The sequence below is a fragment of the Grampus griseus genome (assembly GCF_964374135.1).
Source record: "Grampus griseus genome assembly, chromosome: 2".
Lineage (NCBI taxonomy): Eukaryota > Metazoa > Chordata > Mammalia > Artiodactyla > Delphinidae > Grampus > Grampus griseus.
In genome coordinates, this window is record NC_139018.1 from 86,354,391 (window position 1) to 86,378,065 (window position 23,675).

A 23,675-nucleotide genomic window follows, 5' to 3' on the forward strand; every position below is an offset into this window, starting at 1 on the left:
GAAAACCCTATGTCTTACCCAAGTCTTGTGAAATTGTACTGGACCACAAAATCCCAAAGTTTGGCAACTGGAAAACTCTGGCCTTGAGACTTCAGCATCTCTCCCCCTTAACATCCCAGAGTAAAACTAAGAAGAAATTAACAACTTCCTCATTGTCTCTACTTCTGGCATCCTTTCTTGAGTTCTCCAACATAAGGAAAAAACTATAATAAATGGAGACGACTGGGAAATATGAAATTAACCAATGATCAACTTTGTAAATTCCATCACTGATTAGCTTTGCAATGTTAGGAAAACATTTCAACCACACTATATGATAGGCTCCTCATGTTTTTTCTTTTGCACAATAATAAAAATACATATATATATATAACATATATCTATAGCTTATCATTTCCTGAGATAGAAGCACTAATGTTGAAGCCAGTCTAAAAACATGAACCACACTTTCAGCTCTATGGAAGAAATAGTCTACATAACTTTAAGATGTTATTTACATTTACATGGGACCTTCGGCATATTATATGTACAAAGAGAAACATCAATTATTATATCTGCCCAAGCCCAGAGCACAGAACCAATACTGTTACTTGAAAAATACATTTCAGCTCAAAATAACAAAGTTGTCTGAAGATGTCACAGGAGAGGCAAATCCCTCAACCTCACTACTAATTAAGAAAATTAAACTAAGACCACCATGTGATACCATTATATACCCACCAAACTGGCTAAAATTTAAAAGACTAGCAACACCAAATCTTGTAAGTGTGTGTTGGTATAACCACTTTGGAAAACACTATCTACTATGACTTAAGATATACCCTAGAACTCAGCAATTCTATTCCAGATATATACCCTGGATAAACTCCTGTACATGTGTACCAAAATACACAAATAAGAATGTCCACAGCAGAATTGTTTTAATACAATAACAGTCCCAAATTGGAAACAATCTACATATCTATATACAGTACAATGAATAAAGACAATATGGATTATTAAACCCTATAAGGTAAATGGACAAAATATATATATGCGTATATATATATAAGTATATACTTAATGCCGAGTGAAAGCTACTCAACAAGAAAAAGATACAGAATGACTCCACCTGTACAGAATTCAAAAACAGAACCATTCAATATGATTTGGGTGATAAGCTAAAAGGGAAATCAAGGAAACCATTATCACAAAACACAGGAGAGAGAGATTATCACAAAGGAGGAGAGAAGGATGGTGATCCAGAAGGAACAAATGGGAGGCCACTGAGAGCTGGAAATGTCTCATTTCTTGACCTAAGTAGTGGTTACACAGGTGTTCATTTTATAGTTATTCTTTAAGCTGTTCATATGCTTTATACAATCTTCTGCATAAAAATGATGTATCTCAAAAATTAAAAAATTGTAAGGAGCTGCATCTTGAAGTAGTAGATGTCTTATCACATGATATGTTTAACCAGAGCTAAAGGTTCACAAATCAGGTCTGTTACAGCAGGAACTCAAGTACTAGTCAGGAATTTGGACTAGCTGGCCATCAGACTCCTGCCAATCTAGAGATTTTAGGCATCTATTTTCATACCTTGTAACGATGATTTTTATGAACACTATTCTGGAAGCAGTCCATACAGAGTACACATGTTGGATCAATTGCACAGTCCCTGAAAAAGATTAAAAATCAGACTCCAAAATTTACATGACTCCTGCTGATGCTCAAGGTATGACTATAAAATAATGTGAATGAATTTCCTATATCATGCACAAACTGATTATGAAAATACTTTAAAAACTGAATTCCAGGGACTTCCCTGGCAGTCCAGTGGTTAAGACTTCACCTTCCAAGGCAGGGGGTGTGGGTTCAATCCCTGATCAGGGAGCTAAGATTCCCACATGCCTTGTGGCCAAAAAACCAATACATAAAACAGAAGCAGTATTGTTAACAAATTCAATAAAGACTTTAAAGTCAAAAAGACACGTGCACCCCAATGTTCACTGAAGCACTATTTTCAATAGCCAGGTCATGGAAGCAACCTAAACGCCCATCGACAGACGAATGGATAAAGACGTTGTGGTACATATATACAGTGGAATATTACTCAGCCATAAAAAGGAACGAAATTGGGTCATTTGTAGAGACACGGATGGACCTAGAGACTGTCATACAGAGTGAAGTAAGTCAGAAAGAGAAAAACAAATATTGTATATTAATGCATATATGTGGAATCTAAAAAATGGTACAGATGAACCAGTTTGCAAGGCAGAAATAGAGACACAGATGTAGAGAACAAACATATGGACACAAAGGGGGGAAAGTTGGGGGTGGTAGGGGTGGTGTGATGAATTGGGATTGACATATATACACTAATATGTATAAAATAGATAACTAGTAAGAACCTGATGTATAAAAAATAAATAAAATTCAAAAAAAAATTCATTTTCTGGTGCTCCATTTGGTAGCACATATACCAAAATTAGTTTTCTGAAAAATCATCAGCTTTTTTTCATTCTCTGCATCATCTTACCCTATTACAGTTATGAATGTATTTTACAGACACTGATTGTTCACTGGTAAATGAGGCTTGGTTAAAGACAAAATTCATTAGAATGTAAGCAACATAAATTAAAGGATTTTAATTTATTTTATTATAATGATATGTCCCAAGCATGTAGATCAGTGCCTGGCACACAACAGGTATTCAATGAATATTTACTGAATAAATTAAATTCAATCTCTCTTAATCTCTTTCCTAATAAAAACTTCTAAAATGTAAAATTTTATTTAATACTTTCAAGGAAACATTAACAATAATATATATTAGTGCAAAGTGCAAAATTAATTTTTAAAATATTTATTTAGAAAAGTTGAAGAGATGGAATTCGGCAGTTTTAAAAATGAATTTTTATAGGCTAATAAGTAAAAACTGACTAATAATAGCCTCTAAAATATAATATCATCTACTAACCTATTCAGAGCAGGATTTGTCAACCTCAGCAGTACTGACATTTTGAACTGAATAATTATTTGCTGGCGATATAGGTGACTGTCCGCGTGCCATAGGATGTTTAAGCAGCAACCCTGGTCTCTACCCACTAGATGCCAGTACCATTCCCCTAGCTGTGACAATTAAAAATGCCTCCATGACCCTTTTGGAGAAATGAGGTCTACAAATATCTACTATGCTTTAGCTGAAATTGACCAGGCTTCAGCTAAAAATATATAACAAGATAAATGAAACTTACTGTCATATAGCAAAATAGAAATAAAATACTAAAGCTGACTGTTTCCTGAGAAAGGAAGAGAATAAAGAAAAGCAGTATGTTCTAGACAACTGTTAACTATACATAAACCAGTCAAACCTAGAATTACAGTGAAGCAAAAAACAATTCTCTGTATAAAATCTAAAACTTCACATTTCTAACCTAAACAACCTCTAATAAAAGAAAGAAAAGGGCCTCCCTGGTGGCGCAGTGGTTGAGAGTCCGCCTGCTGATGCAGGGGACACGGGTTCGTGCCCCGGTCCGGGAGGATCCCACATGCCACGGAGCGGCTGGGCCCGTGAGCCATGGTCGCTGAGCCTGCACATCCGGAGCCTGTGCTCCCCAACAGGAGAAGCCACAACAGTGAGAGGCCCGCGTACCGCAAAAAAAAAAAAAAAGAAAGAAAAAAAAACTAAAAGTGTTGTTAAGATCTAAAAGTTAAAAGTTTCAGGCAGGAGTAGAGAATAAAAAAGTTCTCTGTGTTACCATGCTGTGTTAAGTCAATCTCTTTCACAAAAGGCAAAAAAAAAGCCTAAAGCTGTTTCCAGTTTCCTTACCACTGGCCTCTTCTATCCAACTAAATTACAAATGCTCCTACAGGTCCACAACCCTCTGATACCAAATCTCACTTGGTGGCGGAAAAATGACCTGAAATGACAAGGGACTATAGACTTTATTTATACCACTTGCTGTGAACAGTCATAGGTTTCTTACAGAAATGCTCTGTTTGATTACAGGATCCTGACCTGACTCCACTAGGGAAGTATTCAGAATTCTGAAATACATGTGGCACCAAGAGTTTCAGATAAGGGTGTATGGACTATGTTATAAACAAGGCAAAAATATATCTCTTATATACTTCTGGAGAACAGGAAGAAAAAGTGAGAGAACTGTTTAAGTCATATATTTAAAAACAAGCTGTATTAGCAAAAACAAACTTATAGTGCACAATAAAACAAAGTAAATTATGTAGAATTAAATATATTATAAATAGTAATATACCAAGAAAGGTACATCATAAAATACATACAGAACACCAAGTTGTTATTATAACCAATCCTGTACATTTCTAAATCTTACCTACAAGAATATGTTGTCTCTCCACTTTTGAAAACCTTCCCACAGAGTTGAAATGCTCCACTGTGCTTCAATTTCTCTAAGCAAATATCTGGATCTTCTCCAAATAAGTACCATTCCAGTGGAGTGACTATTGACATTTGTATATTCTCCTCCTGCTTTTCCAAGTCTGGTTCCATTTCAGCAAAATAAATTTCGGGCACCAATCGTGCCAAATGGTTCAAGAAAGTAGTATGAAAATCAATTTGCTGATGCCACCACTGAAAAACAAAACAAAACAAAAATTAAACTTTGTTACAAGTTCCTTCTTAAAAATCTAGGGGCACCAGTAATTGTGTAGTTTCAGAGGAACTGATTTACAATATATTCTTCCTTTATACTTCACCAATACAAAAGGAAAGTAAATGATTTTTTTTTAAAAAAAAGGCTTGGAAATAAGTGGTTGTCCCCATATCACAGATATCTGGAAAAAAGAAGTGCAGCTATAGTGGATGGAGAATTACTCTTCCCTTCTGAAATGGTCAACTCCTGGTGTGTGAAGATTCTATTATCAGTCAAAGGCTGTAGAGACAAAGTATTCCCCATACCAGTAGTTTAACTATTTTATTTTCTTCTTACAATTTTATTGAGATATAATTGACATATAGCACTTATAAGTTTAAGGTATACAGCATAATTATCTGACTTACATATATCATGAAATGATCACCACAATAGTTTTAGTGAACATCCATCATCTCACACAGAAACAAAATTAAATGAATAGAAAAAAAAAAGTGTTTTTCCTTGTGACAAAAACTCTTAGGATTTACTCTCTAGTAGTTTAATTATTTAAAGGAACCATAGCGTTCAATGAGAGATCAAAATGAATGAGTGCCAGAGTTTTCAGAACACAAAAAGCACTAACCATAAAAGAAAAAAACAGATAAATTGGACCTCAGCAAAAGTAAAACCTTCTGCTCTTCAAAAGAAACTGTTACAGATGGCATTTCTGCCATGCTTATTTATACATGAAAACATGTTCAACATCATTAAATCATTAGAGAAGCGCAAATTAAGACAACAATGAGGAGAAACCAAGATGGCGGCGGAGTAGAAGGACGTGGAGTTCATCTCTCTCCACAAAAGCATCAAGAATACATCTACAGATGGAACAATTCTCAAAGAACACCGGCTGAACACTAGCAGAAGACCTCGGACACCAGAAACGACAAGCAACACCCCTGCATAACCGGGTAGGATGAAAGTAAGAAGGGAAAAATAAGAGGAGAAAAAGTGGGACAGGATCTGTGCCCCTCAGGGGAGCTGAAGCACAGAGGTTCCCGCATCCGGGGAAGCCCCCTCACTGATGGGGAAATCACTTGGGACAGAAGGCGAACATCTGAGGCTGTCAGAGGAGGATGAAATGGCTGGTCTGTAGCAGACGGGACAGAGTGAGACCTACACAGATGGTCAGTGCCACAGGCCTGTGTGCCCCAGACTGGGACGTGTGTCTGCCAGTTCACACGGGGGCTGAGAGCTGGAACATGGGGATTAGAAAGCAAACCTGGGGGGAGAACTGCTGTTGGCTGCAAGGAGACAGCCTGAGGGGACAGGAGGGAGGAAATCAGCAACCGGGACACTTATGAAGGAAACCCAAACTGCCATAGAAGCAAGGCACCACTGTTGAATGACGTGCAGTGGGTGGAACCACCACAGCAGCCTCTCTCTCCCCACGCACTGACCCCTGCCCCAACAGGCGCTAGGAAAAGCTGCCAGAACTGACCTTCTCATGCCGGTCACCAGGCGCTAGGAAAGGCTCCCACTAGGGCCAGATCTCTCATGCCCGTGGCCACCAGTTTTCCTGCGTACCTGTTGCTGCCAGGGCCCCCAAGACCCAGGCAGTCATGCCACCTCCGCGCCCTGTCCTCACCAGAGCAGACCTGAGGGCTCCAAGGCAGCCTCGGAAGCAGACTCCGGTGGGTGGCACACATGCAAAGGTGGGGTTAAAACCACAGCTGAGCCCCAGGGGCGGGGCGACTAAAGAAGAGGAACAAAAATCTTTCCGTGCAGCTACACAAACTGCACGTTAAATCCCCGCGATCGTCTTGGTAAATCCTCCATCTATGAAATATCTGAACGGACAACGAGTGTTCCCAGAACAGAAACCAGTCTAGTGCTAGCAGCTATGGACTTTGGGGACTAGTACACCCAAGAGTTGGGCCATGTCAGAGTCCTAGCTGTCCCCCAGTACCCAGAGAGAGACCAGAAACCTACCTAGAGGTTTTGGAGGGTGGTCTGGGGATACAGAGGTTGGCTGTGACTCAAGGTGAGGGCAAGGACACTGACAGTTGAGACCCCAGGAAAATATAATTATTACTATTTTTTTAATGTTTTGTTTTGTCCTGTATATTTTATTATTTGTTTTTATTTAGTTTTTTAAATTTATAATATATTTTTTCTATTTCTACATTACTTTTTTGTTGTTCTGTGTTTTTAACTTGCTTTTTTTTTCTTTGTGCTATTTAACTTTTATTTATTGTTTTTGTGTGTTTGTTTTGTATTCCTTGCTTTTTCCTTCAATTTGCATTCTGCTTTTGTTTTTGTTTTTCTGGTTAGTTTTGCTTTTAATTGTTTAATTTTGTTTTGGGATTCTTTTGTTGGTCTGGCTGTTCTTTTTCATTTTCTCTGTTTTATGTTTTGGTTTCTTATTTTGTACGTGTGTGTGTGTGTGTGTGTGTGAGATTATTTTTGTTTCTGTTTGGTTTTACTTTTACCATTTGGGGTTTTGTTTGTCTCTTCCTTTGTTTGTTTCTTTCTTTTTAATTGTTGCTGTTGCTTCTTGCTTGTTTTTGTCTTTGCTATTTGTCCCGAGTTTTGTATGTCTGTTTGTTTTCATTTGTTTTCTTCCTACCCTTTTATTTCTTTCTTTTCTTTTTTTTCCCCCCATTTTTGCTAGCTGTGTGGCATGCGGGGTCTTGGTTTCCAGGCAGGGGGGTCAGGCCTGAGCCTCCGAGGTGGGAGTGCCGAGCCCAGGAAACTGGAATGCCAGAGAATTCCTGGCCCCAGAGCTCTCCCGGGAGTCTCCATCTCAACTCCAAGACCCGACTCCACCCAACTGCCTGCAGGCTCCACTGCTGGACACCCCACGACAAACAACAAACAAGACAGGAACACAAACCCAACCATCAGCACACAGGCTGCCTAAAGTCGTACTAAGGCCACAGACACCCCAAAACACACCACCTGACACAGCCCTGTCCATCACAGGGAAAAGATCCAGCTCCACCCACCAAAACGCAGGCGCCAGTCCTTCCCACCAGGAAGCCTAAACAAGTCACTGGACCAAACTCACCCACTGGGGGCAGACACCAGAAGCAAGAGGAACTATGACCCTGCAACCTGCGGAAAGGAGACCTCAAACACAGTAAGTTAGACAAAGGAGAAGACACAGAAATACGCAGCAGATGAAGGAGCAAGGTAAAAACCCACCAGACCAAACAAATGAAGAGGAAATAGGCAGTCCACATGAAAAGAATTCAGAGTAATGATAGTAAAGATGACCCAAAATCTTGGAAACAGAATGGAGAAAATACAAGAAATGTTTAACAGAGACCTATAAAAACTAAAGAACAAACAAACAGTGATGAACAACACAATAACTGAAATTAAAAAACAAAATAGAAGGAATCAATAGCAGAATAACTGAGGCAGAAGAACGGATAAGTGACCTGGAAGATAGAATGGTGGAAATAACAGCCAAGGAGCAGAATAAAGAAAAAAGAATGAAAAGAATTGAAGACAGTCTCAGAGACCACTGGGACAACATTAAACGCACCAACATTCGAATTATAGTGGTCCCAGAGGAAGAACAGAAAGAGAAAGGGTCTGAAAAAAATGTGAAGAGATTATTGTTGAAAACTTTCCTAACATGGGAAAGGAAATAGTCAATCAAGTCCAGGAAGCGCAGGGAGTCCAGGCAGGATAAACCCAAGGAGAAAAATGCTGAGACACATATTAATCAAACTATCAAAAATTAAATACAAAGAAAAAATATTAAAAGCAGCAAGGGAAAAACAACAAATAACATACAAGGGAATCCATGCAAGGTTATCAGCTGATCTTTCAGCAGAAACTCTATAGGCCAGAAGAGAGTGGCAGGATATATTTAAAGTGATGAAAGGGAAAAATCTACAACCAAGATTACTCTAGCCAGCAAGGCTCTCACTCAGATCTCACAGAGAAATCAAAAGCTTTACAGACAAGCAAAAGCTAAGAGAATTCAGCACCACCAGACCAACTTTACAACAAATGCTAAAAGAACTTCTCTAGGTAGGAAACACAAGAGAAGAAAAAGACCTACAAAAACAAACCCAAAACAATTTAAAAAATGGTAACAGGAACATACATATTGATAATTACTTTATATGTAAATGGATTAAATGCTCCAACCAAAAGACACAAAGTGGCTGAATGAATATAAAAACAAGATCTGTATATATGTTGCCCACAAAACACCCACTTCAGACCTAGGGACACATACAAACTGAAAGTGAGGGGATGGAAAAAGATATTCCATGCAAATAGAAATCAAAAGAAAGCTGGAGTAGCAATACTCATATAAGACAAAATAGACTTTAAAATAAAGACTGTTACAACAAAGGACACAACATAATGATAAAGGGATCAATCCAAGAGGATATAACAATTGTAAATATGTACGCACCCAACACAGAAGCACTTCAATACATAAGGCAAATGCTGACAGCCAAAATAGTGGAAATCGACAGTAACACAATAGTGAGGGACTTCAACACTACACTTACACCAACAGATAGATCATCCAGAAAGAAAACTAATAAGGAGTCACAAGCCTTATATGACACATTAAACCAGATAGACGTAATTGATATCTATAGGACAATCCATCCGAAAGCAGCAAAATACACTTTCTTCTGAAGTGCACATGGAACATTCTCCAGGACAGATCACATCTTGGGTCACAAATCAACCCTTGGTAAATTTAAGAAAACTGAAATCGTATCAAGCATCTTTTCTGACCACGATACTATGAGATTAGAAAACAATTACGGAGAAAAAAACCGTAAAAAACACAAACACACGGAGGCTAAACAATATGCTGCTGAAGAACCAAAAGATCACTGAAGAAATCAAAGACGAAATCAAAAAATACCTACAAACAAATTACAACAAAAACACGACGATCCAAAACCTGTGGGATGCAGCAAAAGCAGTTCTAAGAGGGAAGTTTACAGAAACACAAGCCTACGTCAAGAAACAGGAAAAATCTCAAATAAACAATCTAACCTTACACCTAAAGGAACTACAGAAAGTAGAACAAACAAAACACAAAGTTAGCAGAAGGAAAGAAATCATAAAGATCAGAGCAGAAATAAATGAAATAGAAACAAAGAAAACAACAGCAAAGATCAATAAAACTAAAAGCTGGTTCTCTGTGGTTTCCCTGGTGGCGCAGTGGTTGAGAGTCCGCCTGCCGATGCAGGGGACACAGGTTCGTGTCCCGGTCCAGGAAGATCCCACAGGCTGCGGAGCGGCTGGGCCCATGAGCCATGGCCGCTGAGCCTGCGCGTCCAGAGCCTGTGCTCTGCAACAGGAGAGGCGACAACAGTGAGAGAGTCGCATACCGCCAAAAAAAAAAAAAAAAAACGCTGGTTCTTTGAGAGCATAAACAAAATTGATAAACCTTTAGCCAGACTCATCAAGAAAAAGAGGGAGAGGACTCAAATCAATAAAATTAGAAATGAAAATGGAGAAATTATAACAGACACCACAGAAATACAAATCATCATAAGAGACTACTACAAGCAACTCTATGACAATAAAATGGACAACCTGGAAGAAATGGACAAACTCTTAGAAAGGCATAACCTTCCAAGACTGGACCAGGAAGAAACAGAAAATATGAACAGACCAATCACAAGTAATGAAATTGAAACTGTAATTAAAAATCTTCCAAGGGCTTCCCTGGTGGCGCAGTGGTTGAGAGTCCGCCTGCCGATGCAGGGGACACGGGTTCGTGCCCCGGTCCGGGAAGATCCCACATGCCGCGGAGCGGCTGGGCCCGTGAGCCATGGCCGCTGGGCCTGCGCGTCCGGAGCCTGTGCTCCGCAACGGGAGAGGCCACAACAGTGAGAGGCCCGCGTACCGCAAAAAAAAAAAAAAAAAAAAAAATCTTCCAACAAACAAAAGCCCAGAACCAGATGGCTTCACAGGTGAATTCTACAAAACATTTAGAGAAGAGTTAACACCCATCCTTCTCAAACTCTTGCAAAAACTTGCAGAGGAAGGAACACTCCAAAACTCATTCTATGAAGCCACCATCACCCTGATACAAAAACCAGACAAAGATACTACAAAAAAGGAAATTACAGACCAATATCACTGATGAATATAGATGCAAAAATCCTCAACAAAATACTAGCAAACAGAATCCAACAACACATTAAAAGGATCATACACCATGATCAAGTGGCATTTATCCCAGGGATGCAAGGATTCTTCAATATATGCGAATCAATCAATGCAATACACCATATTAACAAATTGAAGAATAAAAACCATATGATCATCTCAATAGATGCAGAAAAAGCTTTTGACAAAATTCAACACCCAATTATGATAAAAACTCTCCAGAAAGTGGGCATAGAGGGAACCTACCTCAACATAAGAAAGGCCATATATGACAAACCAACAGCAAACATCATTCTCAATGGTGAAAAACTGAAAGCATTTCCTCTAAGATCAGGAACAAGCCAAGGATGTCCACTCTCACCACTATTAATCAACATAGTTTTAGAAGTGCTAGCCACAGCAGTCAGAGAAGAAAAAGAAATAAAAGGAATATCAATTGGAAAAGAAGAAGTAAAAATGTCTCTGTTTGCAGATGACATGATACTATACATAGAGAATCCTAAAGATGCTACCAGAAAACTACCAGAGCTAATCAATGAATTTGGTAAAGTTCCAGGATACAAAATTAATGCACAGAAATCTCCTGCGTTCCTATACACTAACAACAAAAGATCAGACAGAGAAATTAAGGAAATAATCTCATTCACCATAGCAACAAAAAGAATAAAATACCTAAGAATAAACCTACCTAACGAGACAAAAGACCTGTATGCAGAAAACTATAAGACACTGATGAAAGAAACCAAAGATGACACAAACAGATGGAGAGATATACCATGTTCTTGGATTGGAAGAATCAATATTGTGAAGATGACTACACTACCCAAAGCAATCTACAGATTCAATGCAATCCCTATCAAATTACCAATGGCATCTTTTACAGAACTGGAACAAAAAATCTTAAAATTTCTATGGAGACACAAAAGACCCCAAAGAGCCAAAGCAGTCTCGAAGGAAAAAAATGGAGCTGGAGGAATCAGACCCCCTGACTTCAGATTAGACTACAAAGCTACAGTAATCAAGATAATATGGTACTGGCACAAAAACAGAAACAAAGATCAATGGAATACGATAGAAAGCCCAGAGATAAACCCACACACCCATGATCAACTAATCTATGACAAAGGAGGCAAGGATATACAATGGAGAAAAGACAGTCTCTTCAACAAGTGGTGCTGGGAAAACTGGACAGCTACATGTAAAAGATGAAATTAGAGCACTCCCTAACACCATACACAAAAATAAATTCAAAATGGATTAGAGACCTAAATGTAAGACCAGACACTATAAAACTCTTAGAGGAAAACATAGGAAGAACACTCTTTGACATAAATCACAGAATCACAGCAAGATCTTTTTTGATCCACCTCCTAGAGTAATGGAAATAAAAACAAACAAATGGGACCTAATGAAACTTAAAAGCTTTTGCAAAGCAAAGGAAACTACAAACAAGACGAAAAGACAACCCTCAGAATGGGAGAAAATATTTGCAAACATATCAATGGACAAAGGATTAATCTCCAAAATATATAAACAGCTCATGCAGCTCAATATTAAAAAAACAAACAACCTAATCAAAAAATGGGCAGAAGACCTAAATAGACATTTCTCCAAAGAGGACATACAGATGGCCAAGAAGCACATGAAAAAAGCTGCTCAACATCACTAATATTAGAGAAATGCAAATCAAAACTACAATGAGGTATCACCTGACACCAGTCAGAATGGGCATCATCAGAAAATCTACAAACCACAAATGCTGGAGAGGGTGTGGAGAAAAGGGGACCCTCTTGCACTGTTGGTGGGAATGTAAATTGATACAGCCACTATGGAGAACAGTATGGAGGTTCTTTAAAAAACTAAAAATAGAACTACCATGTGACCCAGTAATCCCACTACTGGGCATACACCCAGAGAAAACCATAATTCGAAAAGACACATGCACCCCATGGAAGCAACCTAAATGCCCATCGACAGACGAATGGATAAAGAAGATGTGGTACATATATACACTGGAATATTACTCAGCCATAAAACAGAACGAAATTGGGTCATTTGTAGAGATGTGGATGGATCTAGAGACTGTCATAGAGAGTGAAGTTAAGTCAGAAAGAAAAAAACAAAAATCATATATTAATGCATATATGTGGAACCTAGAAAAATGGTACTGATAAAACGTTTTGCAGGGCACAAATAGAGACACAGATGTATAGAAGAAACGTATGGACACCAAGGGAGCAAAGTGGCGAGGAGGTAGGTGGTGGTGGGATGAATTGGGAGATTGGGATTGACATATATACACTAATATGTATAAAATAGATAACTAATAAGAAATTGCTGTTTTAAAAAATAAAATTTGAATGATAAAATAATAATAAAATGGTAGCTCTAATGTCAACCACATCAATAATTACATTAAATTTTTTTTAATTAAAAAAAGAAGTAACAAAGGATTAATCTGCAAAATATACAAACAGATCATATATCTCAATATCAAAAGCAAACAAACCAATCTAAAAATGGGCAGAAGCCCTAAAGAGACATTTCACCAAAGAAGATATGGAGATGGCCAAGAGGCACATGAAAAGATGCTCAACATCACTAATAATTAGAAAAAGGCAAATCAAAACTACGAGATATCACCTCACACCAGTCAGAATGGCCATCATCATGAAATCTATAAACAATAAATGCTGGAGAGGGTGTGGAAAAAATGGAACCCTCTTGCACTTTTGGTGGGAATGTAAATTGATACAGCCACTATGGAGAACAGTATGGAGGTTCCTTAAAAAACTAAAAATAGAACTACCATGTGACCCAGCAATCCCATTCCTGGGCATATATCCAGAGAAAACCATAATTCGAAAAGACACGTGCGCCCCAATGTTCATTGCAGCACTACTTACAATAGCCATGACATGGAAACAACATAAATGTTCATCAACAGAGGAATGGATAAAGAAGATGTGGTACAGATATACAATGGAATATTACTCAGCCATAAAAAGGAACAAAATTGGGTCATTTGTACAGATGTGGATGGACCTAGAGACTGTCATACACAGTGAAGTAAGTCAGAAAAACAAGTATCGTATATTAACGTATATATATGTAATCTGAAAAAATTGGTATAGACAATCGCATTTACAAAGCAGAATAGAGACAAAGACGTAGAGAACAAACGTATGGATACCAAGGGGTTGTGGGAGTAGGTAGGATGAATTGGGAGATTGGGATTGACATATATACACTACTGATACTATGTATAAAATAGATAATTAATGAGAACCTACTGTGTAGCATAGAGAACTCTATTCAATGCTCTGTGGTAACCTAAATGGGATGGAAATCCAAAAAAGAGGGGATATATGTATACGTATAGCTGATTCACTTTGCTGTACAGTAGAAACTAACGCAACATTGTAAAGCAACTATACTCCAATAAAAATTTTTTTTAAATGACAGTGAGATACACCTATAATACCTAAATAAACATTTGGCAATACCAAGTATCAACAAGGATGCAGAAAACTGGAAAAGGAATGTGCATCCACTTTACGAAAGAGTTTAGCAGTTTCTTACAAAGTTAAATATATACTTACTATATGACCCAGCAATCAAACTCCTAGTTATCTACCCAAGAACTTATGTTCACAGACAATTGTACATGAAGTTATAGCAATTTTATTCATTATCGCTCAAAACTAGAAATGATTCAGGTGTCCTTCAACTGGTGGATTATAAACAAACTGTACATCCAAACCATAGAATACTGCTCAACAATAAAAGGACTGAATTATCAATGCATGCAACATCAAAAGAAGTCAAACTCAAGAGGCTATGTCCTACTGCCTCTTAGCAGTTGGGACCATGTTCATGTCAGCGTATCTGTGAACTGAGCAAAGCCCACCTCTGTGCCAAATTCCTGATTCCCATTATAAGTGGCTTTGGTGTTTTTCCTTTTTTGGCTGTGCTGCAAGGCATGTGGGATCTTACTTCCCCGACCAGGGATCGAACCCACGCCCCCTGCAGTGGGAGTGCAGAGTCTTAACCACTGGACTGCCAGGGAAGTCCCTATAAGTGGGTTTAACAGACACTATATGCAGATTTCAATACCACCACCCTTATCTTCAATCAAACAAGAGAGCTTTCTAAGTATCAAGAAATGCCCTGTTAAAAGACTTTCATGGATTACTCGTTGGCAATTTGGCCTTAAATGTGAAGTGATTACCTCAAACCACACAGCCAGCTCAACATTTTTAATGCCACTCAGTAACAGCAGGCCTAAAAGAGAGGTAGGAGAAACAGAACTCTCTAGTATCAAACCAACAGTGGTGATTTCAGTTGCAGTTAATATCCTTCCAATTAAATTAATACTGTTCATTTGAAATATGTTGGCTTTCTGGTTTTATTAGAATTTCATGTTTGTTTTATACTTAAATTAAAACTGTAAGTATAAGGCATTCATAGTAGTTTTATATTTGTACACATTTAAGTTATATTATAAATTTTTAAAAAATTTTTAAAGGCTATATGCTATATAATTCCATTTATATAACATTCCAGAAAAGGCAAAACTACTTGAGATAGAGGATAGCAAAGTGGTTGCGAGGGGCTGACTACAAAGTAGCAGCAATGTAATTTTTGAGGGCAATGGAACTGTTCTGTAGTATCTATTATGGTGACGGTTACACAACTGTTGGCAACTGTCAAAACTCATAGAACTGTAGAATAAACAGTTATTTACTTTATGTAAATTTTCACAGTGAATAAAAAAGAACATAGTTTGAAAAAGAAAAGGAGAAACAGGTTGAGAGAAAATATTTGCAATAATACATTCCCTCCAAAGATCAGGGATGAAGCAAGGATATCTGTTCTCTTCTATTCAATATTGTACTACAGGTCATAGCTAGTGAAATAAAACAAGAAAAATAAATAAAAGGCATGATGATTGCAAAGGAAAAAGTAAAGCTGTCTCTATTCACAAACAATATGATTACTCTTCATAAAAAACTCTAAGGAATCAGTTAAAAAACACACATAAAAATGGTAAGTGAATTGAGCAAACTCATTAGATATAAGATCAACAGATAAAGATCACCTGTATTTCTATACACTAGCAACAAAAAACTGGAAAATGAAATTTTTAAAAAAACAGCATTTACAATAGCATCAAAAAACATAAAGTACTTGGGAGTTAACTTAATAAAGATTGTGAAAAACCCCTACACTGAAAACTACTAAACATTATTGAGAGAAATTTCTAAAACACCTAAAAAAATGAAGAGCTACATCATGTTCATTACTTAAAAGATTCAATACTGAGATGTCTATACTTCCTAAACTGAGCTACAGATTCTACACAATCCCAGAAAGCTTTCTTGTAGAATTGACAAGCTGATTCCAAAATGAATATGGAGGGAATTCCCTGGCATTCCAGTGGTTACAACTCGGCCCTTTCATTGCCATGGCCCAGGTTCAATACCTGGTTGGGGAACTAAAATCCCACAAGCTGCACAGCACAGCCAAGAAAAAAAAAATGTAAAGGACTTAGAAAAGACTTAACACTACATGATTTCGGGACTTACTATAAAAGATATAAGAAATGAGACTGTGGAATTAGCACTGAGATAAATATATATATATATTTTGAGATAAATATATTTATCAATGGAACTAAGAGAGAGTTTAAAAATGAATCCACACATATAAAGACAACTGATTTTTTTAAAAGGAACCAACATAATTCAAAAGAGACAGCATTTTCAAAAACTGGTGCAGGAGTAATTAGATATCCTTATGGCATCAACCCGTACTTCACACCACACACAAAAATTAATTCAAAATGAATAAAAGATTTAAATATTAAAAAATAAAACTGTTGGGACTTCCCTGGTGGCGCGGTGGTTAAGAATCCACCTGCTAATGCAGGGGACACAGGTTTGATCCCTGGTCCAGGAAGATCCCACATGCCACGGAGCAACTAAGCCCATGTGCCACAACTACTGAGCCTGTGCTCTAGGGCCCACGAGCCACAACTACTGAAGCCCACACACCTAGAGCCTGTGCTCTGCAACAAGAGAAGCCAACACGATGAGAAGGCCGTGCACTGCAATGAAGAGTAGTCCCCACTTGCCACAACTAGAGAAAGCAGGTGTGCAGAAGCGAAGACCCAATGCAGCCAAAAATAAATAAATAAAATAAATAAATTTTTTTAAAAAATAAAATAAAACTAAAATTTCTTGACAAAAACATAGGAGAAAACTCTTTGACATCCTATGGGTGGGCAAAGAGTTCTTGGACAGGGCAGAAAAAGCACCAACCATGAAAAAAATGGATAAATTTTTTATTTTAATCAAAATTAAAACCTTCTGTTACTCAAAATGAACATGAGTAACTGTTATCCAATACTGCTACTCACTGTGCATTTTTCAAATTTTTCATACAACCAAATACTGAAAGATGAATTTTAGAATGGATCTATATTAAAATGAACATGCCCCTACTTCTTAAATTAAGCTACCCCTTCTATGAAATTACACAGAAATAGGAGGAAACTAAGAAGTATATTTATCATACACTAACCCAACTTGCCAGTAGAGCATAGGGCACCAACCCACAGCTATCTATGGTAGCTAAGGTCCTGGCCCTTTTGGCACAGGAACACCCTTGTGCCAAGATGTGAGACTGATTATTCAGACCACTGGGTAGTGTTATCTAGGCAAAAACTTACCAAAAGAATGAAGGAATCCTAGAAAAAATAATAGGGATGGAAAATTAGGACTCTTCAGTCTGTAAAAACAAAGGCTAGATAATGTTTATAAAATCATAAAGAGTTTCAACACAGTTAACATATACTTGTCCACTATATCTTAAAGTAAATTAACAGGTGTCCCCTTGAAGTGTTAAAAAACAATTTTCAAGGCAAAGAAAAGGAATGAGAATTCTATTCAGCTATGATAAACTAATAAAACTTGTCTAAGGAGTTTTCTAACCTGACATTTAATTAGAATTAAGAATTTACAAGGCAGGGAGACCTTCAAGATGGCAAAGGAGTAAGACGTGGAGATCACCTTCCTCCCCACAAATACATCAGATATACATCTACATGTGGAACAACTCCTACAGAACACCTACTGAACGCTGGCAGAAGACCTCAGACTTACCAAAAGGCAAAAAACTCCCTGCATACCTGAGTAGGGCAAAAGAAAAAAGAAAAAACAGACAAAAGAATAGGGTCAGGACCTGTACCTCTGGGAGGGAGCTGTGAAGGAGGAAAAGTTTCGACACACTAGGAAGCCGCTTCACTGGTGGAGACGTGGGGTGAAAGGGGGGAAGCTTCGGAGCCATGGAGAAGAGCACAGCAACAGGGGTGCAGAAGGCGAAGTGGAGAGATTCCCACAAAGAGGATCGGTGCGGACCAGCACTTACCAGCCTGAGAGGCTTGTCTGCTCACCCACCGGGACGGGTCGGGGCTGGGAGCTAAGGCTCGGGCTTCGGAGGTCAGATCCCAGGGAGAGGACTGGGGTTGGCGGCGTGAACACAGCCTGAAGCGGGCTGGTGCGCCACAGCTAGTTGGGAGACAGTCCAGGAAAAAGTCTGGAACTGGCTAAGAGACAAGAGACCATTGTTTCGGGGTGAGTGAGGAGAGGGGATTCAGAGCACTGCCTAAACGAACTCTACAGATGGGCGCGAGCCGCGGCTATCAGCGCGGACACTAGAGACAGGCAGGAAAACCTAAGGCTGCTACTGCAGCCACCAAGAAGCCTGTGTGCAAGCACAGGTCACTATCCACATCCCCCCTCCTGGGAGCCTGTGCAGCCCGCCACTACCAAGGTCCCGTGATCCAGGGACAACTTCCCAGGGAGAACACATGGCACACCTCAGGCTGTTGCAAGGTCAGGCTGGCCTCTGCCGCTGCAGGCTTGCCCCACATTCCATACCCCTCCCTTCCCCCAGGCTGAGTGAGCCAGAGCCCCCTAATCACTTGCTAATTTAACCTCGTCCTGTCTCGGGGGAACAGACGCCCTTAGGCGACCTACACGCAGAGGCGGGGCCAAATCCAAAGCTGAACCCCAAGAGCTGTGTGAACAAAGAAGAGAAAGGGAAATCTCTCCCAGCAGCCTCAGGAGCAGTGGGTTAAATCCTCACAATCAACGTGATGTACCCTGCATCTGTGGAATACCTGAATATACAACGAATCATCTCAAAATTGAAGCGGGAGACTTTGGGAGCAACTGTAGACTTGAGGTTTGCTTTCTGCATCTACTTTGTTTCTGGTTTTATGTTTATCTTAGTTTAGTATTTAGAGTTTATTATCATTGGTAGATTTGTTTATTGAGTTGGTTGCTCTCTTCCTCCTTTTTTTTTTGTATATAGATATATATTTTTTTCCCTTTTCTCTTTTTGTGAGTGTGTGTGTGTATGCTTCTTTGTGTGATTTTTGTCTGTCTTTGCTTTTATCATTTCTCCTAGGGTTCTGTCTGTGCGTTTTTGATTTTCTTTTTGTTTTAGTATAGCTTTTAGCATTTGTTACCATTGGTGGATTTGTTTTTTGGTTTGGTTGCTCTCATTTCTTTCTTTCTTTTTTTTTCTTTTTTTATTACTTTTTAATTTTTTTATTTTTAATAATTATTTTTTATTATAATAACTCTATTTTACCGTATTTTTTTCTTTATTTTTTTCTCCCTTTTCTTCTGAGCCATGTGGCTGACAGGGTCATGGTGCTCTGGCCGGGTGTCAGGCCTGTGGCTCTGAGGTGGGAGAACCGAGTTCAGGACATTGGTCCACCGGAGACCTCCTGGCTCCATTTAATGTCAAACAACAAACGCTCTCCAAGAGATCTCCACCTCAATGCTAAGACACAGCTCCACGCAACGACCAGCAGGCTACAGTGCCAGACACCCTATGCCAAACACTAGCAAGACAGGAACACAAACCCACCCATTAACAGAGAGGCAGCCTAAAATCATAATAAGGTAACACACACCCCAAAGCACACCACCGGACGTAGTCCTGCCCACCAAAAAGACAAGATCCACCATCATGCACCAGAACACAGGCACCAGTCCCCTCCACCAGGAAGCCTACACAACCCAACTAAACGAACCTTAGCCTCTGGGAGAAGACACCAAAAACAGTGGGAACTAAGAACATGCAGCCTGCGAAAAAGAGACCCCAAACACAGTAACTTAAGCAAAATGAGAAGACAGAGAAATACACAGTAGCTGAAGGAGCAAGGTAAAAACCAACCAGACCAAACAAATGAAGAGGAAATAGGCAGTCTACCTGAAATTGAATTCAGAGTAATGAGAGTAAAGATGATCCAAAATCTTGGAAAGAGAATGGAGAAAATACAAGAAACCCTTAACAAGGACCTAGAAGAACTAAAGAGCAAACAAACAATGATGAACAACACAATAAGTGAAATTAAAATTGCTCTAGAAGGAAGCAAAAGCAGAATAACTGAGGCAGAAGAACGGATAAGTGACCTGGAAGATAAAACAGTGGAAATAAGTACTGCATAGAAGAATAAAGAAAAAAGAGTTAAAAGAATTGAGGACAGTTTCAGAGACCTCTGGGACAACATTACATGCACCAACATTCGAAGTATAGGGGTCCCAGAAGAAGAAGAAAAAAAAGAAAGGGACTGAGAAAATATTTGAAGAGATTTTAGTTCAAAACTTGCCTAATATGGGATAGGAAATAGTTAATCAAGCCCAGAAAGCCCAGAGTGTCCCATACAGGATAAATCCAAAGAGAAACATGCCAAGACTCATATTAATCAAACTATCAAAAACTAAAAACAAAGAAAAAATATTAAAAGCAGCAAGGGAAAAACAACAAACAAACAAGGGAATCCCCATAAGGTTAACAGCTCATCTTTCAGCAGGAAGTCTGCAAGCCAAAAGGGAGTGACAAGACATATTTAAAGAGATGAAAGGGAAAAACCTACAACGAAGATTACTCTGCCCAGCAAGGATCTCATTCAGATTCAATAGAGAAATTAAAACCTTTACAGACAATCAAGAGCTAAGAGAATACAGCATCACCAAACCAGCTTTACAACAAATGCTAAAGGAACTTCTTTAGGCAGGAACACAAGAGAAGAAAAAGATCTACAATAACAAACACAAAACAATTAAGAAAATAGTAATAGGAAGATACATATTGATAACTACCTTAAATGTAAATGAATTAAATACTCCAAAAGACACAGACTAGCGGAATGGATACAAAAACAACACCCATATACATGCTGTCTACAAGAGAACCACTTCAGACCTAGGGACACATACAGACTGGAAGTAAGGGGATGGGAAAAGATACTCCATGCAAACGGAAATCAAAAGAAAGCTGGAGTAGCAATTCTCATATCAGACAAAATAGACTTTAAAATAAAGACTATTACAAGGGAAAAAGAAGGACACTACATAATGATCACGGGCTCAATCCAAGAAGATATAACAATTGTAAATATTTATGCACCCAACATAGGAGCACCTCCATACATAAGGCAAAGGCTAGCAGCCATAAAAGGGGACATCGAGAGTAACACAACCATAGTAGGGGACTTTAACACCACACTTTCACCAATGGACAGATCATCCAAAATGAAAATAAATAAGGAAATACAAGCTTTAAATGATACATTAAACAAGATAGACTTAATTGATATTTATAGGACATTCCATTCCAAAACAGCAGAATACACTTTCTTCTCAAGTGCTCATGCAACATTCTCGAGGCCAGATCATATCTTGGGTCACAAACCAAGCACTGGTAAATTTAAGAAAACTGAAATTGTATCAGGTATCTTTTCTGACTACAATGCCATGAGACTAGATATCAATTACAAGAAAAAAATCTGTAAAAAATACAAACACATGGAGGCTAAACAACACTGCTAAATAACCAAGAGATCACTGAAGAAATCAAAGAGGAAACCAAAAAATACCTAGAAACAAATGACACTGAAAACACGACACTTCAAAACCTATGGGATGCAGCATAAACAGTTCTAAGAGGGAAGTTTACAGCAATACAATCCTACCTCAAGAAACAAGAAACATCTCAAATAGACAACCTAACCTTACACCTAAAGCAATTAGAGAAAGAAGAACAAGAAAACCCCAAAGTTAGCAGAAGGAAAGAAATTATAAAGATCAGATCAGAAAGAAATGAAGGAAACGATAGCAAGGATCAATAAAACTAAAAGCTGGTTTGGGGGCTTCCCTGGTGGCGCAGTGGTTGAGAGTCCACCTGCTGATGCAGGGGACACGGGTTTGTGCACCGGTCCGGGAAGATCCCACATGCCGCAGAGCGGCTGGGCCTGTGAGCCATGGCTACTGAGCCTGCACGTCCGGAGCCTGTGCTCCACAATGGGAGAGGCCACAACAGTGAGAGGCCCGCGTACCACAAAAAAATAAACAAATAAAATAAAATAAAAGCTGACTTTTTCAGAAGATAAACAAAATTGATAAACCATTAGCCAGACTCATCAGGAAAAAAAGGGAGACGTCTCAGATCAACAGAATTAGAAATGAAAAAGGAAAAGTAACAACTGACACTGCAGAAATACAAAGGATCATAAGAGATTACTACAAGCAACTATATGCCAATAAAATGGACAACCTGGAAGAAATGGACAAATTCTTAGAAAAGCACAACCTTCTGAGACTGAACTAGGAAGAAATAGAAAATAAAAACAGACCAATCGCAAGCACTGAAATTGAAACTGTGATTAAAAATCTTCCAATAATCAAAAACCCAGGACCAGATGGCTTCACAGGTGAATTCTATCAAGCATTTAGAGAAGTGCTAACACCTGTCCTTCGCAAAGTCATCCAAAATATAGCAGAGGGAGGAATACTCCCAAACTCATTCTACAAGGCCACCATCACCTTGATACCAAAACCAGACAAGGATGTCACAAAGAAAGAAAACTACAGGCCAATATCACCAATGAACATAGATGCAAAACTCCTGAACAAAATACTAGCAAACAGAATCCAACAGCACATTAAAAGGATCATACACTATGATCAAGTAAGGTTTCTCCCAGGAATGAAAGCATTCCTCAATATACGCAAACCAATCAATGTGATACACCATATAAACAAATCGAAGCAGAAAAACCATATGATCATCTCAACAGATGTATTAAAATCTTTCAACAAAATTCAACACCATTTATGATAAAAACCCTCAAGAAAGTAGGCATACAGGGTACTTACCTCAACATAATAAAGGCCATATATGAGAAACCAACAGCCAACATTGTTCTCAATGGTGAAAAAATGAAACCATTTCCACTAAGATCAGGAACAAGACAAGGTTGTCCACTCTCACCACTGTTTTTCAACATAGTTTTGGAAGTTTTAGCCACAGCAATCAGAGAAGAAAAAGAAATAAAAGGAATCCAAATCGGAAAAGAAGAAGGAAAACTGCCACTGTTTGCAGATGACATGATGCTACACATAGAGAATCCTAAAGATGCTACCGGAAAGCTACTAGAGCTAATCAATGAATGTGGTAAAGTAGCAGGATACAAAATTAATGCACAGAAATCTCTTGCATTCCTATACACTAATGATGAAAAATCTGAAAGAGAAATTATGGAAACACTCCCATTTACCATTGCAACAAAAAGAATAAAATACCTAGGAATAAACCTACCTAGGGAGACAAAAGACCTGTATGCAGAAAACTATAAGACACTAATGATAGAAATTAAAGATGATACCAACAGATGGAGAAACAGATATACCATGTTCTTGGACTGGAAGAATCAATACTGTGAAAATGACTATACTACCCAAAGCAATCTATAGATTCAATGAAATCCCTATCAAATTACCAATGGCATTTTTTATGGAACTAGAACAAATCACCCTAAAATTTGTATGGAGA

The 23,675-nt window shown here is 38.5% G+C and overlaps 1 protein-coding gene across 3 annotated transcripts in view; it reads right to left on the bottom strand.

Annotated features, from left to right (window-relative positions):
- UBR1 (ubiquitin protein ligase E3 component n-recognin 1) overlaps nt 1-23,675 on the bottom strand; it is a 167,520-nt gene that overhangs the window by 124,418 nt on the left and 19,427 nt on the right. For 2 of the 3 annotated variants that reach the window (XM_082647339.1, XM_082647338.1), the window contains exons 2-3: nt 4,335-4,591; nt 1,579-1,657 (exon numbers count right to left, since the gene is read on the bottom strand). In XM_082647339.1, the coding sequence (XP_082503465.1) occupies nt 1,579-1,657; nt 4,335-4,591 (336 nt within the window). Of the gene's footprint in view, nt 1-1,578; nt 1,658-4,334; nt 4,592-23,675 lie in introns of those variants that run through there. The other variant, XM_082647340.1, reaches the window with a different exon arrangement.